Here is a 23871-nt window from a genome sequence, read left to right on the forward strand (position 1 = left end):
CCTTCTCTTCCAAAGTTCTCCCTGCACTTTACCAATTTCATACACAGATTTCAAGATCAACTAACTCACCCCATTTTAAGAAAAAACAGCCCAAGCAAAGGGCAGGAAGTGTTAAGGGCCAAGTGTGAAGGTTTCCTAATCTAAGCTTTCCCACTAATTTCTGCCCAGATCTTAATCAAAATACTTAATAGCCCTCTAAAGGATAGGAAGAGGAAATTACCCAGATGTGTTATGTTTGGCTTTCTATAAAAATCAGTATTAAATTAAAAAACCGCAAATGAGAAAGCCAGGTCAAAAGACAGGACTTAGAGTTCTAAGTCAGAGCCTCCAAAGGTTCACAGTCTTTCTCTCCTTCCCTATCCAGCCCCAGAATTCAGAGTCCTACTCACCTGTGTAGTGATGAATATTGGTTGTGAGGCCACAGGAGAACTAGTCACATGATTGGCATTCTGCATGACCTGGACAGGCCTCAACACTGGTTGAGTAACCATTGTGCCCAGACCTGGGGTTGGATTCTGGGTTAGGATGAGTGGCTGTCCACCTTGTTGGACCAAAGAATTGCCAGCTGAAGAGTAAAAGGAAGACAGAAAAAAAAAATGTAAGAAAAAACAAACCCACATTTTATAAGAAACATTATAGTCTCAGATAAGAAATGGTATCCCAGATATCAAAGTATCCAGGATTGTCACACTCACCTTAGGTTTAATGTCACCAAACTCACCAAAAATTTAAGCTTTACCCAAATCTGCCACTAACAGAAAAACTGTAGATAGGGAAGGTTCACTAACATCTCCCCCATATACATCTTAACCAGGGATGTCTTAATGTAGTAAAACTTCTACATGGCTATCATTTTAACTGACAGTATTAATATATAATTTAACATAATCTCTCCACACCAAATTAGCAAACAAAGTAACATATAATTTCTTTTTCCGTATTTTCACTAAGTAAAACTTATTTTGTCTGAATATAATTTGTTGTTAGCTAATTCACTTTTAATCTTTTTAAAAGCGGCATATTCATCAACAAACATTAATTCAGCAAGCACACAGAATCTTAAGAATGGCACCTCTTCCTAGTGAGTCAAAGCTCAGAAATCCAACAGATTCTCTAACAACCACTGTCTTTTACAGGTATGGGAACACAGAGATGGACAGGCTAACTTTTCTTGCTCTTTTTGACATGAGAACTGATAAAGACTTGGTCAAAAACTAACCAACATCCAGTAAAAATGGTATGACTTCAGAAGATAATGGTTCATTCATAAATAAATATTAATAAATGGACTATTATGGAACCTATTATTATTTTATATTTATTATAATATATAAGTATATCTAAAATATATATAAATATATTTTATATTATTTTATAATTATTAAACAATAATTATACCATAATTATTGAACCACTTTAGGTTCTTCTCATTTGTGAGAAAAGTAATTTTATAAATGTTTTAAAGTCTATTTACATTTGGCAAAAAAGTCATTAATACTGTTTCATATTTATTTATTTTTAAGATTTTATTTACTTATTTTGACGAGAGACAGCGAGAGAGGGAACACAAGCAGGGGGAGTGGAAGAGGGAGCAGGGAGCCCAATGTGGGGCTCGATCCCAGGACCCTGGGGATCATGACCTGAGCTGAAGGCAGATGCTTAACGACTGAGCCACCCAGGCGCTCCCTAAGTCTCCTATTTATAGCGAATACTCCAAAACCAGACAGAAAATTTGAGCATCAATATACCTAAATCAGAGATTCAAGTAAGATATTGCCTCAACCTTTTACCTCAACTAACCAGAGTGAGATGGGTTCCTATGAGCTGTATGTCCTACTTTGACAGAGTCACTGCAGTTAGCTACAAAGCTAGACCACTGGAGTGGGTACACAGGTGGCTATTAATGGGCCAACAATGGCTTGTCCCAATTTTTTCCAGAAAATGAGTGCCTATCAGTGGACTAGACCTCATAGTTAGTTACTAGGCCAACTTACTAGTGATTATGAGGTTGACACAGATTAAAAAATTACAAGTTCTACCTCTGCTAATTATACTGGCAATTTACTATTTTAATTTAAATGTTTTATTATGGAGAAGTTCAAATACATATAAAAATAGCATACCATAATGAAACCCCATGTACCCATCGTTCAGCTACAACAATTATTAACTATGGCCAATTTTGGTTTTTTTTGTACTTCCCATCCACATTCTACGAATCTAATAACTCCAATGAATTCGAATAATTCTAATGAATTATTTTAAATGATTTCTACATTTTTTTTTTTTTAAGATTTCATCCATTTACTTGAGAGAGAGAGCAGAAGTAGCACAAGCAGGGGGAGCAGCAGAGGGAGAGGGGGAAGCAGACACCCCGCCAAGCAGGTAGCCCAACGTGGGGCTCGATTCCAGGACCCTGGGATCATGACCCAAGCCGAAGGCAGACACCCACCCAACTGAGCCACCCAGGTGCCCCTGATTTCTGCATTCTTACTAAATCTTTCCTTAGAGAAATTCTGACAATTCATGGGTTTTACGAAGTTCTACTTCCAGGGAATGAGAGGCAATCAGAATCCTTAGGCTTGGGTGCCTGGGTGGCTCAGTCAGTTAAGCGTCTGCCTAGAGCTCGGGTCATGATCCCGGGGTCCTGGGATCGAGTCCCACATCGGGCTCCCTGCTCAGTGGGGAGTCTGCTTCTCCCTCTGACCCTCCCCCCTCTCGTGCTCTCTCTCTGAAATGGATAAATAAAATCTTAAAAAAAAAACCAAAAAGAATCCTTAGGCTTAAAAAGCCTATAAAACAATTAACCAACTGGGGCGCCTGGGTGGCTCAGTTGTTAAGTGTCTGCCTTTGGCTCAGGTCATGATCCCAGGGTCCTGGGATCAAGCCCGCATCGGGCCTGCTCAGCAGCGAGTCTTGCTTCTCCCTCTCCCACTCCCCCCTGCTTGTGTTCCCTCTCTTGCTGTGTCTCTCTCTGTCAAATAAATAAATAAAATTAAAAAAAAAAAAAAAAGAATTAACCAACTAATACCCTGCCTCAAAGTTTGCTCTCAAACTAGGTACCACAGCCATAAACTGATTAAATAAGGGGAAGAGATTCAGCAGCTTCTCTCACAATATGTTCTGTTTTACAAATCTGAAGGTCTTGATGTATTCCTTTATTCTTTTATGTTTACTTACATAGCCTTAAAACCCAGAGATAGGAGGACTAAATGGGAGTCAAAATGAGCTAAACACGAGTTGAAAAACATTATTTATAGAGTAAGAAACCTATAACATTAAATTCAGATCATTTAGGGGCGCCTGGGTGGCTCAGTCGGTTAGGCGGCTGCCTTCGGCTCAGGTCATGATCCCAGGGTCCTGGGATCGAGCCCCGCGTCGGGCTCCCTGCTCAGTGGAGAGTCTGCTTCTCCCTCTCCCTCTGCCTGCCTCTCTGCCTGCTTGTGCTCTCTCTCTCTCTGTCAAATAAATAAATAAAATCTTTAAAAAATAAAAAATAAATAAATAAAAAATAAATTCAGATCATTCACAGCTCAGAATTAAGCAGTGGTTTATTTTACTACATAATATTTTTTTCCAAAGCAAATGTATGATCAGTCAGAACTATATAAGTAATTTCTAAATGCTGAGTGATAAATTCTGAAGAACAACAAAAAGAATTGTAAAAACGTTCCAAAATTTTACTCCTGACACCTTCTTAAAAAAAAAAAAAAAAGAGCTGGGGCGCCTGGGTGGCTCAGTTGGTTAAGCATCTGCCTTCAGCTCAGGTCATGATCCCAGGGTCCTGGGATCGAGCCCCAAATCAGGCTCCCTGCTCGGCAGAAGACTGCTTCTTCCTCTCCCTCTGCTGGCCACTCCCCCTGCTTGTTCTCTCTCTCTCTCTCTCTCTCCCTGCCAAATAAATAAAATCTTTAAAAAAAAAAAAAAAGGGGGAGAGCTTTACTGAGATATCCTCCACATACCATAGACATTACTCATATAAAGTATACAATTCAAAGCTTTTTAGTATATTCACAAAGTTTGTGCAACTATCACTTCTATTTAATTCCAGAACATGTTCATCATCCCAAGAAGAGATCTTACACCCATTAGCAGTTATTCCCTGTTCTTTTCTCCCCCAGCCCTGGTAACCACAAATCTATTTTCTGTCACTAGAGAATTGCCTATTTTGGACATTTCATATAAATGGGAGTCATACATGGGGCGCCTGGGTGGCTCAGTCGTTAAGCGTCTGCCTTCGGCTCAGGTCATGGTCCCAGGGTCCTGGGATTGAGCCCCACATCGGGTTCCCTGCTCAGCAGAGAGCCTGCTTCTCCCTCTCCCACTCCCCGTTTGTGTTCCCTCTCTTGCTATGTCTCTGTCAAATAAACAAACAAATAAATAAATAAATAAATAAATAAATAAATAAATGGAGTCATACAATATGTTGCCTTTTGCATCTGACTTCTTTCATTTAGCACTACGTTTTCAAGGTTATTCATATTATAGACTTTCATTCCTTTTAATGGCCTAATAATATTACTTTATGCAGATAGATCACCTTTTGTTTATCCATTCAACAGCTTAAGTTATTTCTATTTGGGGGCTATAATAAATAATGCTGCTATGAACATCTGGGCAGGACGTTTTGTGGAACTGTCTGCGTGTTTTGGGTATATAGCTAGGAGAACTGCTGAATCATATAACTATGTTTAACTTTTTGAGAAACTGCCGAACTATTTTCCAAAGTGGACACACCATTTTTACATTCTCACCAGCTATATGAGAGTCCCAATTTCTCCACATTCTCATCAACACTTGTTATTTGTCCATCTTTTTGACTACAGGATCCTAGGGGGTGTGAAGCGGTATCTCATTGTGGTTATGTTGTTTTTCCTTTAATGACTAATAATGTTGAACATCTTTTCATGTGCTTACTGGCCATTTATATATTCTCTTTGGAGAAATGTCTACTCAGATCTTTTGCCCATTTAAGAAATTGGATTGTCCTTTTGTTTTTTTAAAATTTTTAAAAAGATTTTATTTACTTATTTGACAGAGAGAGACACAGCGAGAGAGGGAACACAAGCAGGGGAAGTGGGAGAGGGAGAAGCAGGCTTCCCGCTGAGCAGGGAGCCCGATGTGGGGCTTGATCCCAGGACCCTAGGATCATGACTTGAGCCGAAGGCAGACGCTTAACGACTGAGCCACCCAGGCGCCCATTATTATTTTTTTAAAAGATTTATTTATTTAGGGGTTCCTGGGTGGCTCAGTTGGTTAAGCGTCTGCCTTTGGCTCAGGTCATGATCTCAGAGTCCTGGGATCAAGCCCGGTGTCAGGCTCCCTGCTCAGCGGGGAGTCTGCTTCTTCCTCTCCCTCTGCCCCTCCCCCTGCTTGTGCTCGTGCTGTCAAATAAATAAATAAAATCTTTTAAAAAAAAGTATTTATTTATTTGAGGGGGGGGGTCTCCTGAAGCAGACTCCCTCCTGAACATGGAGCCTCATGTATGGCTTGATCCCAGGACTGAGATCATAACCTGAGCCAAAATCAAGAGTCAACCGCTTAACCCACTGAGCCACCCAGGTGCCCCAGATTACCTTTTTATTATTGAATTGTAGTGCTTCTTTATATATTCTAGATATCATGTCCATTATCAGATATATTATTTGCAAAATTTTTCTCCCATTCTATGGGTTATGGTGAATTTCTTGATTATGCCCTTCGAAGCATAAAAGGTTTTGATCTTTATAAACTCCAATTTATCTATTTTTTTCTATAGTTACATATGCTTTTGCTATCCTAAGAAACCACTACCTAGGAGCTCAGAGTCTGCTTGAGATGCTCCCTCTCTCTGCCCCTCCCCCACTCAAATAAATTAAAAAATACAAATAAATGAAAAAGAAACCACTACCTAAATCAAGGTCATAAAGACTTACACCTATGTTTCTTCTAAACATTTTCCAGTCTTAGCTCTTACATTTAGTAGGTCCTTGACCATTTAGTTAACGTTTATAAATGGTATGTAGAAGTGCCAATTCATCCTCTTCTGTGTGGAAAAAGTATCCATTTGTCCCAGTATCATTTGTTGCAAAACTATTCTATCCCTATCAAATAGGAAAGGATTACTTTTTTTTTTTTTTAAGATTTTATTCATTTGACACAGAGAGACACAGTGAGAGAGGGAACACAAGCAGGGGGTGTAGGAGAGGGAGAAGCAGGCCTCCCGCGGAGCACGGAGCCCGACGTGGGGCTCGATCCCAGGACCCCAGGATCATGACCTGAGCCGAAGGCAGACGCTTAACAACTGAGCCACCCAGGCGCCCCGGATTACATTTTTTTTAAACCAATTATCATTATCCATGGAACAGGTGTTTTGGAAAATAGAACAAAATTGTGTCCATATCCCCACCCTTTTCTTTCTCCTCCCCTATTCATTCTTTTTTTTTTTTTAAGATTTATTTGCGACAGAGAGGAAAAAAAATTTGAGTGTGTGTGACCAGGGAGAAGGGAAGAGGGAGAGAGAAAGAATCTTTTTTTTTTTTTTAAAGATTTTATTTTATTTATTTGAGAGAGCGAGAATGAGAGAGAGAGAGCACATGAGAGGGGGGAGAGTCAGAGGGAGAAGCAGACTTCCCACTGAGCAGGGAGCCCGACGTGGGACTCGATCCCGGGACTCCAGGATCATGACCTGAGCCGAAGGCAGTTGCTTAACCAACTGAGCCACCCAGGCACCCAGGAATCTTTTTATTTTTTAATTTTTTTAAGATTTTACTTATTTGAGACAGAGCGAGAGTGAGAGCAAGAAAGAGAGAAAGAGCACAAGCCAGGGGGAGAGGCAGAGGGAAAGGGAGAAGCACACTCCCCGCTGAGCAGGGAGGTCAACACAGGGCCCGATCACAGGACCGCAAGATCATGACCTGAGCCGAAGGCAGAAGCTTAACCGAGTGAGCCACCCAGGTGCCCCCCATTCATTCCTGCAAAATAATATTCACCTTAATTATATTTTAACAGTTGGCTCTTATAAAATATTACATACCTTTAAAGTTATAAAGTGTAATGATAAAACAAACACTCTTGAATCCACCGCCCAGTGTAGGACTAGACCATTATAAAAACTAGCAATATGCTCCTCCTCTGTCTCAACCCATGGCCTCCCTCTCACAAATAAAAAAATGTTCCTTAAAAATCAAGAGTCAAGGAAATGCTTTCTATGTAGAGACAGCAAGGGAAACAAGAGAAACACGTAAATTATAAAAGCCAAACCAATACCCCCCAAAAACCAGTTTTTTACAATATAATTATTGGAGGAGGTGGCTATTTGTAACCAGGAGCCAGACAAGCTTTAAAACTGGTTTAAAAGGAGGGAGCAGGAAAAGACAACTTTTTCACTTTCTCAAGTACAAAATACACTAAGTGAAACAATACTGAATTGCTTAAAAGTTATTCTTTCTTGCTATGTTATTAATGTAATAAGTAGACAATACACCAGTACAACTAAGCTGAAGACTTATAGGAAAACTGGGCTGGAAGATGGAACTTTTTTTTTTAAAGATTTATTTATCTGCGAGAAAGAGAGACAGAGAAAGCATGACGGCAGGGGGAGGGGCAGAGAGTCTCCAGCAGACTCTGAGCTGAGTGTGGAGCTCAACATGGGGCTCAATCCCACAACCCCGAGATCACAACCTGAGCTGAAACCAAGAGTCGGACACTTAACTGACTGTGCCACCCATGCACCCCGAAGATGGAACATTTTTAATTCCCTCTATTCTGAAGTCCCATCCCTAAACCTAGATTAACATAAAGGGGTGCCTAGGTGGCTCAGTTGGTTAAGTGTCTCCCTTTGCCTCAGGTCATGATCCCGGGGTCCTGGGATCGAGTCTCACGTTGGGCTCCCTGCTTGGCAGGGAGCCTGCTTCTCCCTCTCCTCCCTGCTCGTGCTCTCTCTCACTATCACTGTCTCTCTCTCAAATAAATAATAAATAAAATCTAAAAAAAAAAAAAAGAATATAAGATAAAAAAAGTTATAGAGGACGCCTGGGTGGCTCAGTTAGTTAAACGTCTGCCTTTGGCTCAGGTCATGATCTCAGGGTCCTTGGATCAAGTCCCACATTGGGCTCCATGCTCAGCGGGGAGCCTGCTTCTCCCTCTGCCTGCTGCTCCCCCTGCTTGTGCTCTGTCAAAAAAAAAAAAAAGTTATAGAGTTGTCTGTATTATGCAAAAAGGAGGTGGCTAGGCAAATTGTACCTATTAATGCATGCTTATCTATGCATGAAAATTTTTGGAAGAATACACATGACACATGTAACTCTGGTTACCTGTCTATACCCAATTTTTTTCCCCACTAGCATAGGTTAATATTTTAATTTGAATTTCAAATTACAGGTACTAAAAGTACCTGAAATAAAATCAAATTATATATATATAAATTTTAAAACTTTGTACACAGCCCTAGGTGGGCTCAGAAATCAAGGGTCCATCCAAGGAGTCAAGAAGACTAGGTCATGTCAGTGTGTCATGACATGCTCCTCAGAAGCCTTGGAACACCCTAGGATCAAAGAAAAATTTAGCCACATGGTTGCTAATAGCATTTTGATGGATTATTTAAAAAAAAAAATACACAGGGGCGCCTGGGTGGCTCAGCTGGTTAAATATCTGACTTCAGCTCAGGTCATGATCTCAGGGTCCTTGGATCAAGTCCCACATCAGGCTCCCTGCTCACCAGGGAATCTGCTTGTCCCTCTCCTTCTCCCTTTGCCCTTCCCCCCTGCTCGTGCTCTCTCTCTCTCAAATAAAAAAAAAAAAAAAGAAATACAGGAAAGCAGTATAACACAGTAGAAAGGATACAAACTTTGAAATCTAGACAATTCAAATCCAGTTTAGTCACTTACCAACTATTTGACCTTAAACACATTATTTAGACTCTCTGGTACTTGGTTTCCATGTCTGTAAAATGAGAGAATCCTATGGATAGTGGTTCCTCATCTTTCTATATACATAAGGGTCCCTATTTATAAGTTTAAAAAAATTCTAAGGATGTTTCATGTGATAAAAATCAGTAACAAAAGCTGAAAAAATGCCTACAGAAATGAGATTTAAGTTCAATAGTACCTAAAGTTGGCAACAGTATGGGGAAAGAGCTACTGGGGACACTTATTCAGAGCAATCTATTAGGATAATTTGACACTATCCAGTTTTAAATGCCTGACCCAAACAATCTCACTTTCTACTGAAGATATGCTTACACAGTGGGCACAGATATAATGCCTGAGAATGTTCACCAAGCATTGTTTGTAATTACAAAAAAATAGGGACTATAATAAATATCTAACAATAGAGGAGTAAATGGTTATAAACAAAAATAAGACCACTATATGCACTTCTATGGAAATATAAACTGATACAACATTTTCAGATGGCCAATCCAGCAAAAATATCCAATCCTAAAAACTGTGATGACCTTTGATTCAACAATTTGAAATTTATAAATACATTCTCAGGGGCACCTGGGTGGCTCAGTCGTTAAGCGTCTGCCTTCAGGCTCAGGTCGTGATCCCAGGGTCCTGGGATCGAGCCTGACATCAGGCTCCCTGCTTAGCGGGGAGCCTGCTTCTCCCTCTCCCACTCCCCCTGCTTATATTCCCTCTCTCGCTGTGTCTCTCTCTGTCCAATAAATAAATAAAATCTTTAAGAAAATAAAAAAATAAGTAAATACATTCTCAGAACTAAGGATGTGAGAAAAGATACAGAGATGTTCACAACAGCTCTTTAAAGTAGCAGTACGGGCCTTTACTACTATTGTTAATAACAGCTAACCAAATGACAGGAAATACAGTTGACCCTTGAACAACTCAGGTTTGAACTGCACAGGTCCACTTGTACATGGATTTTTTTTTTCAATAAATATAGTACAGTACAGTGTTATTTCTCTTTTTCATGATTTTTTGAATAACGTTTTCTTTTCTCTAGCTTACTTTATTGTAAGAATATAGTATACATACTACATCCAAAATATGTGTTAATCAACTGTTATCAACAGAAGGCTATCTATAGGTAAGTTTTTGGAGTTATACGCAGATTTTCAACTGTTCAGCCAGCTGGCACCGCTGAGCCCCATGTTGTTCAAGGGTCAACTGTACAGTTATTCATCAACAATGTTACAGACATACATTTGTTAAAATGAGAACATATGCATTACATATTAAGGGGAAAAGGAGGCAGAGTGGGTAGAGTCTGTATGATCCATTTTTATAAAAAGTGAATCATTACATATAGCATTGAAAGTATGTATATGTACAAAATAAAAGTTACAAATAGTTATCTCCAGGTAGTGAGATTACAGTTAAAAATTTTTTCCCTTCCTTTTATTTTTTTCAGTTTACTTTTTCTACAATACACATTATTCTTATATTAATAAAGCTATTTTATTTTAAGAAAAATAATTAAAAGTCCTTTGCAGCAACACAATGATTCTACAAAGTGCTTATTCTACTTATGAATCTTAAGACATAACTTGCCAAAAACTCATCTTTAGAGTGTAAAAATAGTCATCAGAAATGACATAGAAACCAATACTATATAGCTTCTCTGGTCAATAATACACTAAAGACACGATTCTTTCACCATTTCCTTCAAGTAGACAACAACCCTATCCTATTTTTCATACCCAGGAACCAATAACCAAATGGATCTGCCAGAAAAAATCCAAAACAAAGCTGCCCTGGGAGAATTCTTAACAAACTAGTAGGGCTCTTCTACTTAAAAAAAAAAAAAAAAATCAAACAAAACAAAACCCAGATCTCTTTAATTGTTAGGACTTTTGGGTTTACATTTTCTCTCCTAGAAATTATCAGCAGCAAGAATCAGGTGCCCTCAGACTTGAAACACCAGCATCAATTCAGCACTAACTCAGAAGGAACAGCACCACTCCTGAATCACTTCCACATCACTGAATCATTACTAAATTCACTCCAACTAGTTGAGCCACATCAGTACCTAAAACTAAATGGGTGCGTCTGTTCCTAAGACCTCTTTAATTCTCTCACCCTCTGGCCCAGGAATAATTTCCCGATAATCCCACTTACCATTGTTGTTGGCAATTAGTGTGACAAGAGTCTTCTTTGTACTGTCGCTGTTCTGTGCCCCGCTGCTACTAACGGTGGTGGATGTAGAGAGGTGCCCAGCAACAGAAGCATGGGCAGCGATGGGCACTGGAGCCGAGACTGGCTGCTGGCTCACAGAAACTGTGGGGAAGGGGAGGCACAGTCACTTGGAGACAGGGACAGATGACACTAAAGGATACTGTTCTAATCCCTTTTCATCTTGTTGTGGCTCTCTATAACCAAAAACTTTCCTTTCTTTGCAAATACAACTGTGCATCTGATTTCTCTTCCTACTTGTCCCTCACTCCACCAATTAGACACAATGCCTTCTTCATCTGACATTGCCTGGTTAAATTATTTTAGATCACAAGCTCACTGAACCAGTATTTTAAGGTTTTGCTTATATAGCACAAGCAAACCTCTAAGACTCAAAGGTTTATTACCACCACTATTGGTATTCATAACCGTGCAGACATAGGAAGACCTCCACAAGATCCTGAACTGTGTCCTGTTTCAGCCTAAACCAATGCCATCTTCAGGTCTCAAGGCAGGGAAGATAAAAATAGAGAGAGCAACGGATACAATTTAGGGGGCAAAAGAACTATCACCCACTTTCTGAATTCAGGGCAATCTAGAATTTGACCCTGCAGCATCACCTTTTTGAAAGAGCAGCTAACAAGCCTAAGTTTGTAAACTTTCCATGAAGGCAGACACAAAGCAAATTCTGCTCAGCTCACATAGGAAACAAAGGTCAAGTAAAACAAAGAAGGAAAAAATGACTATGGGATCCTGTTTTTGACTGGGTATATAAATAAACACTGACACACACCACTACTTTGCATTCTTGTTCATTCGTTATTGGTAAGAGGATTGCTAAATATTTGATAGTTAATTCAACTCTCAACGTTTCTAGCTTTATGTATGAAGAAACTGAGGCATTTTTACACACTACAGCATGGGAAAAAAAGCACCAGTGCCACAATGAGGCATCCCTGGATTCTTAAAAGTCCTCCTCTGCCTCACACTTTCTTAACAAAAATGCCACCCGATTGAATCAATTTAAATAATCTAAAATCAAGAGGTTTTGTTACCTGTAGGAGTTTTATCCACTGAATTATAATCTTCAACGACAGAATCCTCAATGACATCACTGATTTTCTGCCATGGCTCCAGCTCCTCCTCCTCACATTCCATAAAGAGGTCGGTGTCCGCCATGCTACAAGAAAAAAAGACAAAATAAGATACCTCAGAATGAAAGAAATAATGTTATACAAAATATGGAATCAGATTCTTTAATCTATCAGTAACCCAACCCCTTGTGCTCCCTCTACTATTTCCCCTAACGTCCCCCTCCCACATTTTGAAGGATCCAAAATTGTAACTTTTATTCTTGAAAAAAAATTATGAAAAAGCCCACAGCAAATTATTCAATAAATAGAGGAGTATAAAATTTAATTTGTAATATCTAGGACTGTGATTAGGGTGAGGCAAATCATGCAAGTGCAGGGTCTTCAATTAAAATGTATATTTTGGGGGCTCCTGGCTGGCCCAGTCAGTGGAACGTGTGACTCTTGATCTCAGGGTTTTGAGTTTGAGCCCCCTGTTGGGTGTAGAGATGACTTAAAAAGAAAATGCTTAGGGACATTTGGGTGGCTCAGTCGGTTAAGCATCTGCCTTTGGCTTAGGTCATAATCCCAGGAACCAGGAACCTGGGATCAAGTCCTACAATGTCCCACATTGGGCTCCTTGCTCAGTGGGGAACCTGCTTCTCCTTCTGCCTGCCACTCCCCCTGCTTGTGCTAACATGCTTGTGTGTGCGTGTGCTGACAAATAAATAAAATCTTAAAAAAAAAAAAAAAGAAAATCTTCACAATAAAGTAAGTAAATAAATAAATAAAATTAAATAAAAAAGAACCTCACAGTCTAGTCCCAGTTTACAGACTTAGGCTTGTTAGCTGTTCTTTCAAAACGGTGATACTGCAGGGTCAATTCTAGATTGCTCTGAATTCAGAAAGTGGGTGATAGTTCTTTCCCCCCTAAATTGTTTCCTTGTACTTCACCATGATTTTGGAGTCAGCCTTTAATTTGAAAACACTTGCCTAACTTATACGCTTCTTATAAACATAAAGCCTACACCTTTACAGTGCAGACAGAGATACTGCCTGCTATTCTGCCTCCCCAATATTAGTTGACTAAAGGTCAATTTCTTTGTCTTGGAATTGTAGAAGCATTACTGCTCAATGTTCAAACAAAGCCTTTAATGCAAATGTTCTATCAGTGCCCTTAGTATTTCAGCATTTTTTTTTTTTTTTTTTTTTTTACCAAACCCCTAAACCAAAAACAAAACAACCAACCTAAAACTAAATAAATAGTCTAAGCTGGATCCAACTTGACGGATTTGTTTTGAAGATGCCCAACAGATGGCGTTGTTCCCTTGAAAATTTAAAATATCTAGGCAATCTCCCAGGTAAGTTAGCTGCAGCCAAGTGCCCACAGTTTCAATGGGTAAAGTGCCTACCTTGATTCTAACTGGTCTCTAATATTCTAATTATTTGTCTTCCCAGACCAAAATCACAAAGGGGAGAAGATATGTACAAGGAAAGAAAAATATATAGGGTATCAACTTAAATTTTCTTATACGTTTAAGTTATATATATATAAAAGACGAAGCTAGCCAGAAACTGAATTTAAAAAGAAGCCAAATCAGGGGCACCTGGGTGGCTCAGTCAGTTAAGTGGCTGCCTTTGGCTCAGGTCATGATCTCAGGGTCCTAGGATGGAGCCTCGCATCGGGCTCCTTACTCAGCGGGGAGCCTGCTTCTCCCTCTCCCTCTGCCTGTCTGCCGCGCCCCCTGCTTGTGCTCGCTCTCTCTGTCAAATAAATAAATAAAATCTAAAAAAAAAAATTAAAAAAAAAAGAAGCCAAATCCATATCATAGGCATTCCTTGAGCAAAGATTGCACAACACAAACTTCTGTATTATCCAGTCTAGTTTCACTGAAAAAGATAACATTCTAAACAACTTTTTTTACTATTATTTTTTAAAGATTTTATTTATTTGAGAGAGCAAAGCCAGTGAGAGAGAGCAAGCACAAGCACACGAGGCGGGGGGGGGGGGGCGGCGGCGGTATGAAGCAGAGGGAGAGGGAGAAGCAGGCTCCCTGCTAAGAGACCCCCCCACAGGGCTCAATCCCAGGACCTTGGGATCATGGCCTGTGTCGAAGGCAGACACTTAACCAACTGAGCCACCCAGGTGGCCCAACAACTTTCTTTTTTTTAACTATTTAATTTTATACCAGTTCTTTGCTGTATAACTTTCTCAGGCCCATAGCCAACAAATAATTAATGCATAAATATCAAACACCCAGCAGAAGGAATATTAACTGTGGATGATAACCTCTACAGATGGTTCTCAAGCACCTTCCTTCAACCCAGACAAGGTGCAAGCAAACTCCCCATGCATATGCTGAGCAATTTGTAGAAAACTTTCCTTCAGAGTAAATAGAGCTATCTGAATGCAAATTGTGGTTTTCAATGTCATGCCTATGGATATTTTAACAGCATATCCAAAAGGCTGGTCTTTTGGGCACCTGGGTGGCTCAGATGGTTAAGCATCTGCCTTCGGCTCAGGTCCTGATCCCAGGGTCCTGGGATCAAGCCCCATATCAGGCTCTTGGCTCAGCGGGAAGCCTGCTTCTCCCTCTCCCTCTCCCCCTGCTCATGCTCTCTCTCTCTCTCTGTACCTCTGTCTCAAATGAATAAAATCTTAAAAAAAAAAAGGCTGGTCTTTTACCTCAGCTATTTATGATATTTTTAAAAACTTGAGTGCATGTTTTATTTTGTGAAGCAATGAAGTGTAGTAAGAATAATCAGAAGTTTCTTCCACTTCATCACAAGGTCAAGCTATACTAAGTCCTCCCATGAAAAAGATACTCTAAGAAACAGACTGGGAAAAGTAAATCTGAAAAGATGGCTAAGAAAGATGTTTGTCGCCTAACTACTTTTTATCAAGTGAGTGAGAAGAAGAACTCCCCAGGTATATGCTCTGCCAAGACAACCAATATAAATTAAAAGATTCAAAACAGGGGTGCCTGGGTGGCTCACTGGTTAAGCGACTGCCTTCAGCTCAGGTCATGATCCTAGGGTCCTGGGATCGAGTCCCACATCGGGCTCCCTGCTCTGCGGGAAGCCTGCTTCTCCCTCTCCCACTCCCCCTGCTTGTGTTCCCTCTCTCGCTGTGTCTCTCTCTGTCAAACAAACAAACAAATAAATAAATAAAAAGATTCAAAATAGGGGCGCCTGGGTGGCTTGGTCGGTTAAGCGTCTGCCTTTGGCTCAGGTCATGATCCCAGAGTCCTGGGATCAAGTCCCGCATCCCGGGTTCCCTGCTCAGTGGAAAGCCTGCTTCTCCCTCTCCCCCTGCTTGTGTTCCCTCTCTCTCTGTGTCTCTGTCAAATAAATAAATATATAATCTAACAAAAGATTCAAAACAGGCAGACAATTCAACTCAGAAAATAGTTTCCAAGTTCTTTACAGCAAACAAGACAGAATTAACCAATAAGGCTTATCAACCCAGAAAAAAAAAAAAAACAAATCTGCTGAGCATATTTCACACACTTATATCCAACATCTCTGAAAGACACTGAAACCAAGTTTTTTCAAACACTCCTCAGTTATGACCTAGACTCTTATCTCTGAGCATGATCATTCTTTTTAGCATCTATATAGTTCAGGGTCAAAAAACAACTTTGTTGAAAAGATGGGCCATACCAGGGACGCCTGGGTGGCTCAGTCATTAAGCGTCTGCCTTCGGCTCAGGTCCTGATCCTAGGGTCCTGAGATCGAGTCCCACATCGGACTCCTTGTTCAGTGAGGAGCCTGCTTCTCCCTCTCCCTCTGCTGCTCCCCCTGCTTGTGCTCTCTCTCTGACAAATAAAAATCTTTAAAAAAGAAAGAAGAAAAGATGGGCCATACCACAATAGAGATAACCATCTAAATTAAATACTTCACAAACTTGAAAAATGAAAAATGCAAATTTAGTACCCTTCCTGCAGTTTTCCAGTTATCAAAATGAAATCTTCATTAATATGATGAAATGCTGTATTTAATATCTCTACTGAGATGCTCACGAAAGAAACACCATCATTCTGTGTCTTTCAAAAGTGATCCATGGCATATAGTCAACTTTCAACTATTTTTTTTTTTTTGAAGATTTATTTGACAGAGAGAGAGCTAGCAAGAGCAGGAACAAAAGGAGGGGGAGTGGGAGAGGGAGAAGGAGGCTTCCTGCCAAGGAGGGAGCCCGATGTGGGGCTCGATCCCAAGACTCTGGGACCATGACCCGAGCTGAAGGCAGACACCTAACAACTGAGCCACCCAGGCACCCCAACTTTCAACTATTTTTGATCGAAGTAGGCAGGAATTACTCAATATGCAGTACTACAATGTACGGATCTTCCCCAACTATCATTCTAGTAATGTTTAGCCTCTTTGCACACCAAACCTTTAACTTAATTTCTCACAAGGAAAAAAAAACCTGGATTTTTTCCCCCTCTCTTCTCTATTGTTTTGCTAGAGGTGTATTCAAGCTTAGTACTTCTCACATTAACAAAGAAGTTGAAATTCAATTCTTACTCAATTTAGGGACATTTTCATTGAGTAACTAACTGCCAGGTAAAAAAGTGAATTTCGGAAAATAAAGGCTAGCACATAGGGCCTCATCAAGAGGAAAACTTGGGGTGGGCAACAAATTGGAGAATCATACTACAACCAAGTTAAGTGGGAAACTTTCATCATATTACAATTATGAATCTCTGAATCAAGACCGTTGTGATTTTTTTTTTTTAAAGATTTTATTTATTTTTTGACAGAGACAGCGAGAGAGGGAACACAAGCAGGGCGAGTGGGAGAGGAAGAAGCAGGCTTCCCGCTAACAGGGCGCCGGACGTGGGGCTCGATCCCAGGAGCCTGGGATCATGACCTGAGCCGAAGGCAGACGCTTAATGACTGAGCCACCCAGGCGCCCCAGACTGTTGTGATTCTTTTCGGCTATTTTAAAAATGAGATATAGGGGCACCTGGGTGGCTCAGTTGGTTAAACGGCTGCCTTCAGCTCAGGTCATGATCCGGGGGTCCTGGGATAGAGTCCCACATCAGGCTCGTTGCTCAGCGGGGAGTCTGCCTCTCCCCCTGCACATGCCCACTCTCTCTCTCTTGCTCGCTGTCTCAAATAAAATCTTTATTTAAAAAAATGATAAAAACTCTAATTAAATACAAAAGTAGAGATGTAGCCAATCATCCAGATTCAAAAATTATCAACCCAAAATTGTCCTTGTTTTATCTATGCCTCCTTTGCTTCATATTACTTTGAAGCTAATCCCTATTATACGTATTTTGGTATGTAGCTCTAAAAGATAAAGACTTAAAAGATCATATAACAAAACGAAAAAGTACCATTAAATGCCTAAAAATTGATAGTCCCTTAATATGAACATTCAATTCAAATTCTCTCAAATACCATAATTTTTAAAGTTTGTTTGAATTAAGATCCAAATAAAGTACAAATATATCATGATTATTTGATAAGTTTCTTATATCTTTTAATTTATAGGTCTTCCTTTATCTTTTTTTTCCTTCCTTGCAATTTACTTGTTGAAGAACCAGCTCACCTCTTACAATTTCTACAATCTGGATATTGTTGATCCCATACCCATAGTACTTACATGCCTCTGTCCCCTGGATATCCTGAAATTGACAGTTGGATCTAGTGGCATGATTAAATACAAGTTGAGGGCACCTGGGTGGCTCAGTTGGTTAAGCGACTGCCTTCGGCTCAGGTCATAATCCCGGAGGCCCAGGATCGAGTCCCGCATCGGGCTGCCTGCTTAGCAGGGAGTCTGCTTCTCCCTCTGACCCTCCCCCTTCTCATGCTCTCTCTCAAATAAAATCTTTTAAAAAATAAATAAATAAATAAATACAGGTTGAATGTTTTTCCCCCAAGATTACTCATAAGGATGAGGTTTTCTCCCATCAGGAGGCATGCTCAATGCTGGATCTAATCACTCTAAATCATTCTTTCTTCATTTATTAACTGGAACAAAAAGCAGGGGTGCCTGGGTGGCTCAGTCAGTTAAGTGTCTGACTCTCGATTTCAGCTCAGGTCATGATCACAGGATTGTGAGATCCAGTCCCACGTTGGCTCTGCACTCAGCAGGGAGTCTACTTGAGATTCTCTATCGATCTGCCTCTGTCACCCTCCATCCCCGTACTCTCTAAAAATAAAATAAATAAATCTTAAAACCAAACCTAAAACAAAACAAAAAAACCAAAACGCAGGGGTACCTGGCTGGCTCAGTCAGTGCAGCATGCCCCACGATGGACAGAGATTACTTTTAAAAAAATTAAACAAAAAGGCAAAACATATTAGTTGGTTAGCCAGTGGTGGGTATTCCTTCTATCTTGATTTCTTCTATCTTGCCTGCTTCTTTTTACCAGTTTTCAAGGTAATTCAATAGCATTTCACCAAAGTGACCAATAAGCTTGTTGTTAAACTATCATTATGATATCATATTTTATTTTAAGAAAGGGAGTGGGAGGGGCAGAGAGAGAGGGGGAGAGAGAATTTTAAGCAGGTTTCAATCTCACAACCCCGAGATCATGACCTGAGCCAAAATCAAGAGTCCAACACTTAACCAACTGAGCCACCCAGGCGCCCTTATGATATCATGTTTTGAACATAATTTATGTGTTTTGATCCATTGCAGTTATTTTTACTGATACTCAAAAATGTCCTATTTTGGCCAGTGGAACTTCTTCAGTTGGCTCCTGAGTCCTTCTCACAGAACCCTCAGTAGTGTCTGATAAAACCCTCGCAGTGATAGTGATAGACAAGATGTTCTAGGTTCATCTCATACATTTCCTGCCCCAGGTCAGAATCAGCCATTCCTCTTAAGAGCTCTGATTCCTTCTGGTGGGGAATGATATTCCAAGACCAGTCTAGATGCCAGGGACCTTTCAGCTCATTTTAAATATAAAATTATCTCCCTATCAACCACCAATTATTGGTCAGCTATCTTCAATTTTACTCCTATAGCATGTGGCAGAAAAATTCCACATCTGCAAAGAGTATGTCTTAGAAACTTAAAACAAAATTCTATTTTCTCCTGAAATTCTTTCTTGAGATTTCTCAGTCTTGTAACATATTTATTGAACAAAAAATTCTCATTACTTCCACTCTTCTCCTATTCCAAACTCCTTTTCCTTCCCTTAAGAAGCCTGGATCATTTTCCTGATTGGGAGACTTTACATATACAGTTGACCCTTGAACAACATGGGTTTGAACTGTGCAGGTCCACTAATAACAGATTTGTTTCAATAAATATACTGGAAATGTTTGGAGATTTGTGACAATTTGAAAAAAACTTGAAGAACCTAGAAATATAGAAAAAAATTAAGAAAAAGTTAGCTATGTCATGAATACATAAAAAACATGTAGATACTAGTTTATTTTAGCATTTACTATCATAAAATAGAAACAAATCTATTATAAAAAGTCAAATTTATCAAAACTTACACACAGACTGTATGTGGTGCCATTTGCAGTTGAGAGAATGTAAACAAAGATGCAGTATGAAATAACTGCATAAAATTAACTGTAGTACACACTGTACTACTGCAATAATTTTGTAGTGACCTATTGCTATTGCAATGAGCTCGAGTGTTCCCTTAAAACACCACTTGAGCAGCCCTTCTCTCCAGTAAATTGTGTATCACAGTAAAAAGTGATCTCTCCGGCGCCTGGGTGGCTCAGTCGGTTAAGCGTCTGCCTTTGGCTCAGGTCATTATACCAGGGTCCTGGGATCAAGTCCCACATCCGGCTCCCTGCTTGGCAGGGAGTCTGCTTCTCCGTCTACCCCTCCCCACTGCTTGTGCTCTCTCTCTCATATAAATAAATAAAATGTTTAACAAAAATAAAAACTAAAAAAGAAGTGCTCTCTCCTAGTTCTTACTATTAGCGGTTAAATTTTGAGGAAGTCAAAAGTTATATGGAGATTTTTGATGGGGGGGCAGGTTGTTGATATCCCTAACATCCCCCCCAACACGATGTTCAAGGGTCAACTGTAGTTAAAAAATTTTAAGGATGGGGCACCTGGGTGGAGCGGTCGGTTAAGCATCAGACTCTTGGTTTCGAGTCAGGTTGTGATCTCAGGGTCGTGGAATTGGGCCCCAGGTCGGGCTATGTGTTCGGTGTAGAGTCTGCTTGGGATTCTCTCTCCCTTTCCTTCTGCCCCTCCTGCTCATCTCTCTCTCAAATAAATAAATAAAATCTTAAATAAAAAAAAATTTAAAAAAAATTTAAGGACAAAGGTTAACAAAGAGGATACATTTAATCAAGCTCTTTAGCAAGTCACTGTTTTGAAAGACAGTCTTTTCTTGAATTCCAAGATAAAGATAGATCACCTCACAGGTATCAACAAATATCAATCTCAACTATTCCTAACAAAAATTATCTATAGCATATAAGTTTATATAGCTAATAAGTTTCCTTTCCAAGGAAATGGGGGGGAAGGGTGTTAGATAAAGCAAAAAAGCCTGTATCTTTAACTTATAAATGAAGAGCTCATTTCTCCCCTCCCTAAAATTTCCAATAGAGCTAAAAAATTTCATCATACCCCACTGTTCTCCAACACATACCAGGCACAGCGGAAGCTATGCAGCCTATCTGCAGAAGAAATCTGAGTTCAATAGCCGTATATGGGTTACATAAAGGGAAAGCAAATCAGAGGACATTACTAAGGAATCTTCACAAATGCCAGTGGATTTTATCCAACTCAGTGATACTCAAAAATGGGAATTTGCCCCTGAAAAGACATTTGGCAATGTCTGGAGAAATTTTTGGTAGTCATAACTATAGGTGGAATTGGGGAGTGCTACTGGCATTTATCTAGTGGGTAGTGGCCAGGGGTGCTATTAAACATTCCATGATGTACAGATTATCTAGGGACTTACCTACTCTAAAACGTCAATAGTGCCAAGATTGAGAAACCTTGATCAAACTGAATCCATGCTCTGCAGGGGGAAAATTTCAAAATAATCATCCCACATCCTATGCATAAAGAACTACCATTTCTTTTTAGAGTATCTTCTCAAAAACAGAGAAAATGAGAATGCGTTTCCAATGAATTGTTCAGATGGTTACATCTCACAAAGTAAAAACATTTAATTTTTATAAAGCTCATATGCATATGGTTTGTTTCACCTTATAATCATCTACCTGTGAAACTTGATTTTCTCTTCGTATTCATCCGACAACTTCTGTGCCATTCTTCTTTTTGCCCAAGTACCTATTTTCTCCTCATAAAACAGGAGCATCATGATGTCAATCTTCTAAGATTATGCTTATTATCAGTAATGCTTATAACTGTCGGTATGTTATTAGTATTGACTAGTGAATAATTTTTGTGAAAATAATTTGCCAAAATCATTTAATCTAATCTCCATTTCTAAAATGTCTGGGTTTTTTTTTTTTTTTTTAAGATTTTATTTATTTATTTGACAGAGAGAGACACAGCGAGAAAGGGAACATAAGCAGGAGGAGTGGGGGAGGGAGAAGCAGGCTTCCCGCTGAGCAGGGAGCCCGATGTGGGACTCGATCCCAGGATCCTGGGATCATGACCTGAGCCGAAGGCAGACGCTTAACGACTGAGCCACCCAGGTGCCCTAAAATGTCTGGGTTTTTAAAAAAGATCTATTTATTTATTTGAGGGGGGATAGAGGGAGAGGAAGAGAGAGAGAATATCTCAAGCAGACTCCTCGCATAGCATGGAGCCCCATGCGGGGCTTGATCCCAGGACCCCGAGATCATGACCTGAGCCAAAACCAAGACTTGGACGCTCAACTGAGCCACCCAGGTGCCCTGAAATTTCTGGTTTTGACCCCTTTACAATTCCTCTATGGGTTGCTTCTGCTAAATATATCAACCCTTCTTGCCTGTCCAACTTCCAAATCATTTTCTCAGAGGGCAGTGAACCAAAATGACATGAAGCAAACCTATTTCTGCGTTTTCTCAAAGTCTTATTGTTATGTTTCAAGTTACAGAGGTAGCTCTATATCTCAAAAACCAAAGGTTATGACAGTACTTAAGTTTAAATAGAAAAACGTCAGCCAATAATCCAAACTCTGCCTGTCACCAACTGGTGTGTGACTTGTTCTTTTGTAAACAACAAACAAGCCACCAAAGATAATGTTTAACCTTAGTCAAATCAAGCATTTAAATTTAACTTGCAGTTTGTAGGAAACAGCAAAATAGGAATAAGTAGCACCATAAGGAAATAATGACGTAAATCCAGAAGGTGGGACATTCTCTAAAGAAATAATCAGACAGGGGCGCCTGGGTGGCTCAGATGGTTGAGTGTCTACCTTCGGCTCAGGTCATGATCCCAGGGTCCTGGGATCGAGTCCCGCATTGGGCTCCCTGCTGGGCGGGGAGCCTGCTTCTCCCTCTGCCTCTCTCTCTCTCTCTGACTCTCATGAATAAATAAATAAAACATTAAAAAAAAGAGAGAAAGAATCAAATGCAGAATATAGAGCATTCTACAAAACTAGTAACAAGTTCTCTTTAAAAATGTGACACACACATACACACACACACACAGTGAGACCAAACTAAATTAAAAGAAACTAAAGAGCCATTACAAACTCAAGATGAGAACCTTTATTGGATTTTGGATCATATAAAAGCTATAAATGAGATTCTGGGAACAACTGGAACATTTAAATATATAGATTAGGTACTAGATGACACATGGGAATTACTTTTTATTATTTTAATTTTTAAATTATTTATTTATTTTTTAAAAAGATTTTATTTAGGGGCGCCTGGGTGGCTCAGTTGGTTAAGCAACTGCCTTTGGCTCAGGTCATGATCCCAGGGTCCTGGGATCGAGCCCCACATCGGGCTCCCAGCTCAGCGGGAAGCCTGCTTCTCCCTCTCCCTCTCCCCCTGCTTGTGTTCCTGCTCTCGCTGTCTCTGTCTCTGTCAAATAAATAAATAAAATCTTTAAAAAAAAAGAGAGAGAGATTTTATTTATTTATTTGACAGAGAGATAGCACAAGCAGGCAGAGGGAGAGGGAGAAGCAGGCTCTCCGCTGAGCAGAGAGCCGGACGTGGGGCTCGATCCCAGGACCCCGGGATCATGACCTGAGCCGAAGGCAGCCGCTTAACCGACTGAGCCACCCAGGTGCCCCAAATTTTTTTATTTTTTAAATCTAAATTCCAGTATAGTTAACATACCCTGTTGGTTTCAGGTGTACAACATAGTGATTCAATAATCCTATACATTACCCAGTGCTCATCAAGATAAGTGGATTTGTAATTCCCTTCACTTATTTCATCCATTCCCCCCACGACCACCTAGGAATAACTTTCTAAATTTCCTTAGAAAGAGCAGTTACAGGGCGCCTGGGTGGCTCAGTTGGTTAAGCGACTGCCTTCGGCTCAGGTCATGATCCTGGAGTCCCGGGATCGAGTCCCGCATCGGGCTCCCTGCTCAGCAGGGAGTCTGCTTCTCCCTCTGACCCTCCCCCCTCTCATGCTCTAGCTCATTCTCTCTCAAATAAATAAATAAAATCTTTAAAAAAATTAAAAAAAAAAGAACAGTTACATTAGAGTTATGCGGGAGGGTATATTTATTCTTAGCAAATGCATGAAATATTTAGTGGAAGTGTCATGACTGCCTTTCAGGTGGTTTAGGAAACATGCATATTTTGGTATTTTTTTATAGACCTTAGTACGTT

General features: G+C 40.0%; 1 protein-coding gene across 5 annotated transcripts in view; it reads right to left on the reverse strand.

The window, feature by feature from the left end:
- The window catches only part of POGZ (pogo transposable element derived with ZNF domain), a 51578-nt gene that overhangs the window by 19913 nt on the left and 7794 nt on the right, over positions 1 to 23871 (reverse strand). For 3 of the 5 annotated variants that reach the window (XM_045896634.3, XM_064588528.1, XM_045896633.3), the window contains exons 2-4: positions 12170 to 12294; positions 11061 to 11219; positions 390 to 565 (exon numbers count right to left, since the gene is read on the reverse strand). In XM_045896634.3, coding sequence (XP_045752590.1) covers positions 390 to 565; positions 11061 to 11219; positions 12170 to 12293 — 459 coding nt within the window. In that variant the 5' untranslated portion in view covers position 12294. The remainder of the gene's footprint in view (positions 1 to 389; positions 566 to 11060; positions 11220 to 12169; positions 12295 to 23871) is intronic. The other 2 variants (XM_064588530.1, XM_064588529.1) reach the window with 1 other exon arrangement.

Source organism: Mirounga angustirostris, unplaced genomic scaffold (assembly GCF_029215605.1).
Source record: "Mirounga angustirostris isolate CCGP_5_RB_7025 unplaced genomic scaffold, mMirAng1.0.hap1 SCAF_4, whole genome shotgun sequence".
Classification (NCBI taxonomy): Eukaryota; Metazoa; Chordata; class Mammalia; order Carnivora; family Phocidae; genus Mirounga; species Mirounga angustirostris.